The sequence below is a fragment of the Phocoena sinus genome, chromosome 10 (assembly GCF_008692025.1).
Source record: "Phocoena sinus isolate mPhoSin1 chromosome 10, mPhoSin1.pri, whole genome shotgun sequence".
NCBI lineage: Eukaryota > Metazoa > Chordata > Mammalia > Artiodactyla > Phocoenidae > Phocoena > Phocoena sinus.
Genome location: NC_045772.1, coordinates 73,440,635 through 73,453,703, shown reverse-complemented (window position 1 = coordinate 73,453,703; position 13,069 = coordinate 73,440,635). Strand labels below are relative to the sequence as shown.

Sequence of the window (13,069 nt, the reverse complement as noted above, 5' to 3'; positions counted from 1 at the left end):
TCAGTTTGTTAATGTGGTGTATCACGCTGATTAATTTGTGGATATTGAAAAATCCTTGCATCCCTGGTATAAATCCCGCTTGATCATGGTGTATGATCCTTTTAATGTATTGTTGGTTTCGATTTGCCAATATTTTGTTGAGGATTTTTGTATCTAAGTTCATCAGTGATATTGGCCTGTAATTTTCTTTTTTGAAGGTGTCTTTGTCTGGTTTCTGTATCAGGGTGATGGTGGCCTCATAGAATGATTTCAAAGTGTTCCTTTCTCTGCAATTTTTTGGAATAGTTTCGGAAGGGTAGATGTTAACTCTTCTCTAAATATTTGGCAGAATTCTCCTGTTAAGTCATCTGGTCCTGGACTTTTGTTTGTTGGGAGTTTTTAAATCACAGATTCAATTTCAGTACTTATGATTGGTCTGTCATATTTTCTATTTCTTCTTGGTTCAGTCTTGGAAGATTGTACCTGTCTAAGAATTTGTACATTCCTTCTAGGTTGTCCATTTTCTTGGCATATAGTTGTTTGTAGCAGTCTCTTATGGTCCTTTGTATTTCTGTGGTGTTGTTTGTAACTTCTTTTTCATTGCTAATTTTATTGCTTTGGGTGCCCTCCCCTTTTTCTTTATGAGTCTGGCTAAAGGTTTATCAATTTTGTTTATCTTTTCAAAGGACCAGCTTTTAATTTCATTGATCTTTTCTATTGTTTCCTTGGTCTCTATCCCATTTATTTCTGCTCTGATCTTTATGATTTTTTTCCCTTCTACTAACTTTGGGTTTTGTTTGTTCTTCTCTCTTTAGTTGCTTCAGGTGTAAGGTTAGGTTGTTTGAGGTTTTTCTTGTTTTCTGAGGTAAACTTGTATCACTATAAACTTCCCTCTTAGAACTACTTTTAGCAAATAAAATTTTAATCAATTAGAAAATGCACAGATTGTGATTAAAGCTTGAAATATTAAGGTCTAAGGCTATATTATTCATTACCCTTTCTTTCCTTCGAATTGCTAAAGTTATACTAGAGAAAGATAACTGTGATACTAAAATCTCTTGGAAATCTTTTCACCTGTAATGTGGGTTAATGAAACTCAGGTTTCCCATCTTTAGGAGACGGCATGTAGGAGAATGGGGCTTGAGGATGGAGGGGACCAAGTGTGATAAAGGCAAATGAAAAGGAGCTCTTAAGTATAATCTTAGTTGACAACCTCTCTTTTCTTAATAAGTCTTGTCCATTACTGATGGGCTTGCCTTTCCTTGGGACTTTTTCTGCAACCCATGATCTTTTTGCACTTCTATTTTCACTTTCATCTTCTCTGGTTTTTACATTTTGGCAAACCAAATTATTGTATCTTCTTTCATATAGTCATCACAAGTCGTGGACTCATATAGAATGTTTGGACCTCAATTCAACAGAACAGAAAGCTGCAGTTTCACTCCACCATCTTTTTCAGCTGAATTATCTTCCAATAGAAATATTACAAAACTAAATTTCATTCCCAGAATAGCACCTAGTCTTCAGAAAGTTGCATATGAAGAGAAGCAGAATGAACAGATATCTTTGGATCACGAGTTCTTAGCATTTTGATATTATTATATTTTTATGATATATTCCTTTCTCTTTTTATAGATTTAAAAATATTAGTTGCGAATTGCTATAGATATAGCTAAAATAAGTGTAATAGTTCCTCAAAGGTCAAAAACTTAATTCTCTGCACTGTAGAAGATTATGAATCCAAAAACTGGAGTGTTCTTTAAAAATCTTTGAAAAGAATCATTTTTTATAAAATTGATAGTGAAATTGAAAATCGTTCAGTGTGTTATATAGTAGTATGATTGTAATCACAGTAAATATCTAGTTGGTGATGTAATGGTGGCCCGGTAGACATGTTATGGAAAGGCTCTTGTGAATAGGAGTACATAATCTCAGTGATATCATAGTAGCCTGTTAAAGTATGAGTTGTGATGGCTTGATTCTTTTTATGATTTGTCAGATAACAACGTTATATGCACTTCAATTATAATTATACAAATATATTTATATAGAGATGTGTAGTGCTAAAATATTGTTCAATCATTGTGTGCTCTAAAGTAAAAATATGAAAATGTCCAAAATTTAAAATTCTGAAATATATCTGCCATAGAACATCAAGAAATGATTTTTTATTAACTTTATATAGAGTTTAAAAATAAAATTATTAAAGATTACTAATGTATAATGATAGGAAAATGGTTGTATAAACAGTCTTATTAATAGGAGTATTTAGTTTGAATTTCTCCCATTTTTAGCATGTAGTAGTTTTATGCCATATTTATGTAGTTATTATTTTAAAATTAATTTATAATTATAAATTTATAAATTATAGTTATATATCATGCTATATTATAGTTATATATAATATGTAACATGATTCAATTTTATTAAAGTATGTTTTCTGTTTTTCAGAAGAGAGAAAATGAAGTATTATGTTTCAGTGATATGTGTTAGCCTTATTAATTTGAGCACCCAATAATTTTTGAAAGATGCAGTGAAAAACATCCAAGTACCCATTCAGTTTGTATTTTATAAGACTAAAACTTGCATCCTAGATCAGCTTATAACTCATCCTTATTCTGTTAAATAGTTTATAGGCTAGAGAATGAAATGCTCTGTAATCTCCTACTTACAGACTGCAGGTTAGTGATTATCTCCAGAGGGGTAAATAATGTTATTCTTAATATGACAGAAGAGAAAAAGAGAGTTTAATGTCCCTGTCCAAGGCATATTGTCACATTGTGACCTTTTAATGAAGTATTTAATAGTTCACTTGGAGGGATTTCAAGAAAAGTGAGAAGAATTAAAATGAAATTATATGATAAAAAAGAAATTGAGTTGAAAAAACATTTTAGAAGAAAAACTGGTCTGGGGCTCACTTCTCACTTCCCTAGAAAAGTAGTATTTGAGCTCATATATAATATTCCCTTCTCTTTTGATTTGTTTGTTTGTTTCTCACTTCAAGGGATGCACCTTTGTCTCTGCACCTCTGTCACTGTCTCTCTGAGGTTGAGATGTAAGATGTATTATCATACTTTATTTTCAGCTCTCCCTCACTTCAGACCTTTTTTTTTTTTTAAGACTTTCAGTATCTCTTTTTGTCTCCCCCTCTTTTTTTCCTATTTCTGTCACTGATTGTCTTTGGACTTGTCATTTCTATGTTTGATGACTTGTAGATAAATATATACTACAGATATAAACTATTGTTGCTGGATAGATTAGTGCTGAGCCAATATAATATATTTATATGGTACTTTCCACATTAATAAATGGATTATCTCAACTGCTTTTCACAATAGTCTTCCAACACTTTCTCCATTTTGTACTCAATGATATTGATATTTGGAAATATTAAAGTAGCAGTATAAAATTACTCAGTAAATGGAAAAACTGAGATAAGTATAGCTGTTTTCTTGGGAGAGATAATGTATTTTTTGTCAGAGAAATTTAACTTTTATTTACTCAAGATCCTGGTGTACTGGGTATTTTTAAAATTTTTTTTTTTAATCTCTGAGAAAATGTTTAGCTGACCATAGTATCAACCCTGTTATTTCAATAATTACTCAAATACTGATATTGCTTTCATTGTTATAACAGTATTTATTTTGTTTTCAATTAGGACACAATTACTTTATTTTAGACTAAAATAATACATTTTTGTATATATATGTTCACTTAAATGACATTTGTGATAAATAATTTAACTTGTATATATGTACATTTACCACTTTGTCAGGCTCTTCCTTTCTTTTTGCAGCTCAGTAGTGTTAATTATTCTAATTCCTTGGTTTCTAAATTAAATGAAAGTCAAGATACTTTCAGTCCATCGTATGAAACAGCACAATTTGGACCATTACTTGAAAGATTAAACAGGTAAGCAAAGATGTTGAACATAATAAAGAACCTGTAGCATTCTTTCCTTGAATTATTAATTTGACTTTTAATAGATACAAATATTTTTTGTTAGAAATGTAAGCAGACCTAAATATTACTTCTAGAAAAAAACACTATCAGTAAAATGTAGCATTTCACTAAAACACTTATAAGTAATTATTTTCTAATGTGCACATTTACCTTTCATTTATTTATTTTAAAACATATTTGTGACCAAGGTGTTTTGTACCTGTTTTATAATCTCCATGAATTACTTGTTTCTTTTGCTGTGTCGTATCATATTAATTTCTTTTTCATATTTATGATAGTTGATCAGTGTCTTATTTTTATTTTCTAGATGTCTATATATAAACCCTAGTTATTTGTTTTAAATCCATTGAACTTGTCAAACCAGTTTGAATTACTCTTGGTAATTGTGGTGAGAAACCTTGACTCTGTAATCCTACCCCAGTCTTCTTCATGTTAGTAAAAGGCAACACTATTTACTCAGCTGCTTAAGCCAAAATAAAAGTTGTCCTCTATTCCTTCCTTTTCTTCATCTTCCAATATACATTTCACCAACAAAGTATTGTCATTTCTGTATTCTGATAAACTTTAAAATTATTTACTTACATTTTCATCTCAAAGGGTTCCATCCCAGTCTAAGCAACCACTGCTTCTCGCCTGGAGAATTGTAGTAGCCACAAAACAGTTCTTTTTGTTTTCTCTTTGTCCTGAGATAAATTTTTTTTACAACTTTATTAATGTATAATCAACGTACAACAAAGTGAACTTATCTGAAATGTGCACTTCAATAAGTTTTGACCTGTGTTAAAAATAATGAACTTATTTATCATCTCCAGTAGTTTCTTGGGCACCTTTTTAATCGCTTCTTCTGGTCACTTCACATCCCTTACTCCCGTCCCAAGACAACTGCTGATCTGCTTTCTGCCACTATTGATTAGTCTTTAAGTGGCATCATACAGTATGTTCTCCCTTTTTTTTGTTTAGCTTTTTTCATTCAGCATAATTGAGATTCATCTATATTGTTTATTATATATATCAATGTCTGTTTCTTTTTATTGCTGAGTAGTATTCCATTGTATGGACATAGCACAATTTATTCATCTGTTGATGGACATTTGGATGTTTTTCTCCCAGTTTTGGCTATTCCAAGTAAAGCTACTATGAACATTGATGCTGAAATCTTCATTTGGACATACGCTTTCATTTATTTTGGGTAAATATCTACAAGTGGAATAGCTGGGTCATATAGTATGTGTATGTTTAACTTTTCAAGAAACTGACAGACTGTTCTCCCAAGTGATTTGTGTCATTTTTACATTCCCATGAGCAATGATTGAGAGTTCCATTTGCAACACATATTTGACAACACTTGGTACAATCAGTTTTTTTAAATTTACACCATTCTAGTCAATATGTAATGGTGTCTCATTGGGGTTTTAATTTTGCATTTCCCTAGTGACTAATGATGTTAGCATCTTTTCATGTGCTTCCTAGCCATTTATGTATCTTTGGTGAAATGCTTACCCTTTTCGTTTTCTTAATGGTGTCTTTTTGACACCAAACTTTTTTACAAAGGTTTTAATTTTGATGAAATCACATTTATTAATTTTTTAATTTATGAATCATGCATATGGTGTCAAAGTTAACAAATCTTTGCCTAAGACAAGGCCAGGAAGATTGTCTCTTATGTTTTCTTCTGTCTTGTAGTTTTCAATCTAATATTTTTTATTTTATTTTATTTTTAAATTTATTTTATTTATTTATTTTTGGCTGTGTTGGGTCTTCATTGCTGTGTGCAGGCTTTCTCTAGTTGTGGCGAGCGGGGGCTACTCTTCGTTGAGGTGCACAGGCTTCTCATTGTGGTGGCTTCTCTTGTTGTGGAGCACAGGCTCTAGGTGCACAGGCTTCAGTAGCTGTGGCACATGGGTTCAGTAGTTGTGGCTTGTGAGCTCTAGAGCACAGGCTTAGTAGTTGTGGCGCATGGGCTTAGTTGCTCCATGGCATATGGGGATCTTCCTGGACCAGGGCTTGAACCCATGTCCCCTGCATTGGCAGGCGGATTCTTAACCCCTGCGCCACCAGGTAAGCCCTCAATCTAATTTTTTTTTTTTTTTTTTTTTTTTTTTTTTGCGGTACGCAGGCCTCTCCCGTTGCAGAGCACAGGCTCTGGACATGCAGGCTCAGCGGCCATGGCTCACGGGCCCAGCCGCTCCGCGGCATGTGGAATCCTCCCGGACTGGGACATGAACCCATGTCCCCTGCATCGGCAGGCGGACTCTCAACCAGTGTGCCACCAGGGAAGCCCCTCAATCTAATATTTTTGAGTTAATTTTTATGTATGGTGTGAGGTAAGGATTTAATTTCACCATTTGCATTTGTGGAAAGAGAAGAATAACTTTTCCCCACTGAGTGCTTTGGGACTTTTATTGAAAATTAATTGACCAAAAATGTGTTTTGTTTTCCCTGTAATCTCAATTCTGTTTTATTTATCAATCATGTCTATCTTTGTTTGTCACACTGTATACTAAAGCTTTAGTATAAGTTTTGAAATTGGGACTTGTATTAGTCCTCCAATTTGTTTTTTCAAAAGTGTTTTAGGTTGTCTTAGCCCTTTGCATTTTCATATAAGTTTTAGGATCACCCGGTCAGTTTCTGGGGAAAAAAAAAGTTTAATTGGATTTTTATAGGGATTATGTTGAATCTATAGATCAATTTGGGAGAAATTTTAACATTTTAACAATCAAATTAAACAATTTTAACAAAGTGATTCTTCCAATCCATGAGCATGAAATGTTCCTCCTAATTGATTTTTCTGTATGTCATAGGAGCTTTATTCTTAATAGCCCCAAACTTCAACTAACCCAGAAGTCCATTAAGAATAGAATATTATATAATATTCATGTAATGGAATAGTACATGGAAAAGAAAAAGAATGGACTGCTAATATATGTAATAGCAAGCAAGAACATGAATAAATCAACACAAAAAGAGAACCATTGTATAATTCAATTTAAATGAAGCTCAAAGACAGGCTAAAATAATTTATAGCAACAGTAATCAGAATGGTGGTTACTTTTGAGAGTTATGGACTTCGAGGGACATGAGAGAGCCTTCCAGTGTGTTTGAAGTGTGATTTTCTTTCTCTCCAGCTTTAATAACATAACTGACAAATAAAAATTATATATATTTAAAGTGTTCACTGTGATGATTTAATATACATACACATTTTGAAATGATTACCACAATCAAGCTAATTAACACATCCATCACCTCACATAGTTATCATTATTGTATGTGTGGTAAGACCACTTAAGATCTACTCTGTTAACAAATTTCCAGTGTAAATATAGTATTAAGAACTATAGTCACCATGCTGTACACTAGATCCCCAGAACTTATTCATCTTATAACTAGAAATTTGTACCCTTTGACCAATATTTCCCATTTCTCCCACTTCCCAGCCCCTGGCAACCACCATTCTACTCTCTGCGTTTTTGAGTTTGGCTTTTTAGATTCTACATATAAGTAAGATATACAATATTTGTCTTTCTGTGTCTGACTTTTCACTTAGCAAAATATCCTCCATGTTCTTTCATGTTGTCAAAATAGAAGGATTTTCTTTTTTTTTTTTTATTTTGCGGTACGCGGGCCTCTCACCATTGTGGCCTCTCCTGTTGCGTAGCACAGGCTCCGGATGCGCAGGCTCAGTGGCCATGGCTCACAGGCCCAGCCGCTCCATGGCATATGGGATCTTCCTGGACCGGGGCACAAACCTGTGTCCCCTGCATCAGCAGGTGCAGTCTCCACCACTGCGCCACCAGGGAGGCCCAGGATTTTCTTTTTATGGCTAAATAATATTCTATTTTATTTAATCTTCTTTAATTTTTCTCAGTAATTTACAGTAGTTTTCAATGTATAAGCCTCATGGTTATATTGTTAAATTTATTCCTACATATTTAATTCACTTTATGTTGTTGTGATTGGAATTATTTTCTTTTTTTTAAGTTTTATTGAAGTATAGTTGGTTTATACTGTGTTAATTTCTACTGTACAGCAAAGTGACTCAGTTATACACACATACATATATATGTATATATATATACAAACACACACATATATATATATTCTTTTCCATATTCTTTTCCATTATGGTTTATCACAGGATATTGAATATAGTTCCCTGTTCTGTACAGTAGGACCTTGTTGTTTATCCATCCTATATATAATAGTTTGCATCTACTAATCCCAAACTCCCAATCCTTCCCTCCCCCCAGCAGCCCCTTGGCAACCACAAATCTGTTCTCTATGTCTGTGAGTCTGTTTCCGTTTCATATATATGTCAATTTGTGTCATATTTTAGATTCCACATATAAGTGATATCATATGGTATGTCTCTCTCTTTCTGACTTACTTCACTTAGTGTGATGATCTCTAGGTCCATCCATGTTGTTGCAAGTGGCATTATTTTATTCTTTTTTATGGCTGACTGATATTCCATTACATATATATCTTAATCCATTCATCCATCAGTGGACATTTAGGTTGTTTCCATGTCTTGGCTATTGTAAATAGTGCTGCTATGAATATGGGGTGCAGGTATCTTTTTGAATTATAATTTTTTCTGGGTATATGCCAGGAAGTGGGATTGCTAGATCATATGGAAACTCTATTTTTAGGTTTTTTGAGGAACATCCATACTGTTTTCCAGAGTGGCTGTACCAAATTACATTCCTACCAATAGCGTAGGAGGGTTCCCTTTTCTCCACAACCTCTCCAGCATTTATTTGTAGCCTTTTTAATGATGGCCATTCTGAATGGTGTGAGGTTATACTTCATTGTAGTTTTGATTTGCATTTCACTAAGAATTAGCAACGTTGAGCATATTTTCGTGTGCCTATTGGCCATATGTATGTCTTCTTTGGAGAATTGTCTATTTAGGTCTTCTGCCCATTTTTTGATTGGGTTTTTTTTTGTTGTTACTGAATTGTAGGAGCTGCTTGTATATTTTGGAAATTAAGCCCTTGTCAGTTGTATTATTTGCAAATATTTTCTCCTAATCCATAGTTTGTCTTTTCATTTTGCTTATGGTTTCCTTTGCTGTGCAAAAGCTTACAAGTTTGATTAGGTCCCATTTGTTTATTTTTGCTTTTATTTCTATTGCCTTGGGAGACTGACCTAAGAAAACGCTGGTACAATTTATGGCAGAGAATGTTATAACTATGTTCTCTGCTAGGAGTTTTATGGTGTCTTGTCTTATATTTAAGTCTTTAAGCCATTTTGAGTTTATTTTTGTGTATGGTGTGAGGGTGTGTTCTAACTTTATTTACATGTGGCTGTCCAAATTTCCCAATACTACTTGCTGAAGAGACTTGTCTTTTATTGTGTATTCTTGCCTCCTTTGTCAAAGATTAATTGTCCATAAGCATGTGGGTTTATTTCTGGGCTCTCTATTCTGTTCCATTGATCCATATGTCTGTTTCTGTGCCAATACCACACTGTTTTGATTACTGTAGCTTTGTAGTATTGTCTGAAGTCTGGGAGGGTCATGTCTCCTGCTCTGTTCTTTTTCCTCAGGATTGTTTTGGCAATTCTGGGTCTCCCATGGTTCCATATAAATTTTAGGATTATTTGTTCTAGTTCTGTGAGAAGTGTCATGGGTAATTTGATAGAGATAACCTTAAATCTGTAGATTGCTTTGAGTAGTGTGGCCATTTTAACAGTATTAATTCTTCCATTCCAAGAACATGGGATATCTTTCCATTTCTTTGCATTATTTTTAAGATTTCCTTTATTAATGTTTTGTAGTTCTCAACATATGTCTTTCACCTCCTTGGTGAGGTTGATTCCTAAGTTTTGTGTGTTTTTTTAATGTGATTTTAAAAGGTATTGATTTTTTTACATTCCCTTTCTGATATTTCATTGTTAGTATAAAGAAATTCAACTGATTTCTGTGTGTTAATCTTGTATCCTGCTACCTTGCTGAATTTATCAATTCTAGTAGTTTTTGTATGGAGTCTTTAGGGTTTTCTATATATAATATCATGGCCATCTGCATATAATGACAATTTTACCTCTTCCCTACCAATGTGAATACCTTTTATTTCTTTTTCTTTTCTGATTGCTGTGGCTAGGACTTCCAGTACTATGTTGAAGAGAAGTGATGAGTGTGGGCATCCTTGTCTTTGTCCACATTTTAGCAGGAAGGCTTTCAGCTTTTCACCATTGAGTATTATATTGGCTGTGGGTTTGTCATAAAAAGCTTTTATTATGTTGAGATATGTTCCCTCTATACCCACTTTCATAAGGGTTTTTATCATTAATGGATGTTGAATTTTATCAGATGCGTTTTCTGAATCTATTGAGATGATCATGTGGTTTTTATCTTTTCTTTGGTTGATGTGGTGTATCACATTGATTAATTTGCATATGTTGAACCATCCTTGTGACCCTGGGATGAATCCAACTAGGTCATGGTGTATGATCTTTTTTATGTGTTGTTGGATTTGGTTTGCTAATATTTGTTGAAAATTTTTGCATCTATAGTCATCAAAGATATTGGCCTGTAATTTTCTTTTTACTAAAAAACCAATGGATCAATGATGAAATCAAGGAAGAAATTTAAAAATGCCTTGAGGCAAATGGCAATGAAAACACAACCAAACAAAAATCTATGGGATGCAGTAAAAGCAGTTCTTAAAGGAAAGTTCATAGCAGTACAGGTCTTCTTTAAGAAACAAGACAAATGTCAAATAAACAACCTAACCCAACACCTAAAAAAATTAGAAAAAGAAGAACCAACAAAACCTAAAGTTAGCAGAAGAAAGCAGATAATAAAAATCAGAGAGGAAATAAATAAAATAGAGATTAAAAACAATAGAAAAAAATCAGTATAACCAAGAATTGCTTCTTTGAAAGGGTAAACAAAATTGACAAACCTCTGGCCAGGCTCACGAAGAAAAGAGAGAAAACCCAAATAATGAAAATAAGAAATGAAAGGGGAAATCATAACTGATACCACAGAAATACAAAAATCCATAAGAGATTACTATGAACAATTATATGCCAACAAATTTGACAACCTAGAAGAAATGGACAACTTTCTAGGAACATACAGCTTGTCAAGACTGAGTCAAGAAGAAAATGATAACTTGAACAGACCAATCACTAGAAATGAAATAAAATCTGTAATTAAAAATACAAAAACAAGAAACAACTCCCTACAAACATAAGTCCAGGGCCAGATGGCTTCACAGGTGAATTCTACCAAACATACAAAGAAGAACTTGTACTGATCCTTCTCAAACTCTTCCAAAAGATTGAAGAGGAAGGAACACTCCCAAAGACATTCTATGAAGCCATCACCATTACTCTGATACCAAAACCAGACAAAGACACTACCAGAAAAGAAAATTACAGGCCAATATCTTTGCAATTATTTTGTTAATATTATTTTTGGATTATTCATTGCTAGTATATAGTTATACAATTTTGTATATTGAAATTGTATCCTTTGGCCTTGCTGTATTATTAGTTCTACTAGTAGTTTTATGAGTTCTTTAGGATTTTCACCATATTGGATTATGCTGTCTATAAATATAGATATTTTTACCTTTCCCCTTTCAATCTGAATGCCTTTTGCTTCTTTTTGTTGCCTGAATGCAGTGACTTGAACCTCTAATACAGTGCTGAATAGCAGTGGCAAGAGTGAGCATGTTTACATTGTTTCGAGTCTTAGGGGAAAGCATTTAGCCTTTCACTATTAAGAATGATATTAGCTTTAGGTTTTTGTAGGTGCCCTTTGTCAGGTTGCCCTCTATTCCTAGTTTATTGAAAGTTTTTATCATGGATTTTTGCCAAATGCTCATTCTGTGTCCCTTGAGATTATCATGTAGTTTTTTTTCCTTTATTCTATTAATATATATATTACCTTATTTTCAAATGTTAAACCACCTTGCCTTCCTGTGATAAAGGCTGCTTAATTATGTTACAGAACCCATTTCGTAAAATGCTGGATTTATTTTGCTAATTTTTTAATGATTTTTACATCTATATTCATGAGAAATATTGGTCTGAATTTTTATTTTCTTTTGATGTCTTTGTCTGGCTTTGGTAACAGAGTAATACTTCTGGCTTCATAGAACAAGTTGGAAAGCCTTTCCTCCTCTAGTTAATGGAAGAATTTGTGGAGGACTGGTTATTTCTTCTTTAAGTATTTTTGCACCTGGCCTTTTCTTAGTGGGAAGACATTTAACTAATAATTCTTTTTATTTTTAGTTGTTATAGGTCTAATCAGATTTTAAAATTTCTTCTTGAGTACTTTGTGTTAATGTGTGTTTTTATAGGAATTCATCCATTTCATCTAAGTTGTATAATTTGTTTGCATAAAGTTGTTCATAGTAGTCCCTTGAAGTCCTTTTAATTTCTATAATGTAAGTGTTGATATCCTTGTTTAACCTGTTTAATTCCAGATCTGTGTCTTTTCTACTTTTTTTCTTGGTCAGTATAACTAAAGATTTGCTAATTTTATTTGCTAAGTTTTGAGTTTCATCAGTTTTCTCTATTTTTTTTTCTATTCCATTTCTGCCCTAATGTTTATCATTTTCTTTTTCTACTTACTTTGGATTTAGTTTGGCCTCCTTTTTTTTCTAGTTTCTTAGGGTGTAAGCTTAACTTATTGATTTGATATTTTTCTTCTCTTCTAATATAGACATTTAAATCTGTAAAGCAGTGCTTAGAGGTCAACCAATGATTAGTTGAAGGTTGTGTTTAAACACCTTGAGCTAATAAGACTTCCTCCTGGGCATAAGACCTTATATTCAGCCAGGTATGAGTGGATACCTCATATTCAGCCAGGATGAGTGTTATTTTTCAAAGACATTTTGAAAAATGTCTTTGAGTGACATTGTTTCCAACTAGAAGTTTGCTGTCATTCTTATCTTAATATCTGTGTATATATAATATATAATTTTCTCTGTTTTTAAGATTCTTTTATCGTGGATTCTCTACCAAGATTTTTTACAGTGGATTTCTCTCCATTAGGATTAGGATGTTTGTTTTCTATTTCTTGTATTTGGACTGTGTTGAGCGTCTTGGATCTGTGGACTTCTTATTGTTTTTACAAAATTTGGAAAAAATTCAGTCATTAATTTTT

The 13,069-nt window shown here is 32.9% G+C and overlaps 1 protein-coding gene across 1 annotated transcript in view; it reads left to right on the top strand.

Moving 5' to 3' along the window:
* C10H12orf40 (chromosome 10 C12orf40 homolog) overlaps nt 1-13,069 on the top strand; it is a 68,270-nt gene that overhangs the window by 7,862 nt on the left and 47,339 nt on the right. The window contains 2 exon segments of the mRNA XM_032646288.1: nt 1,351-1,556; nt 3,781-3,891. Coding sequence (XP_032502179.1) covers nt 1,351-1,556; nt 3,781-3,891 — 317 coding nt within the window.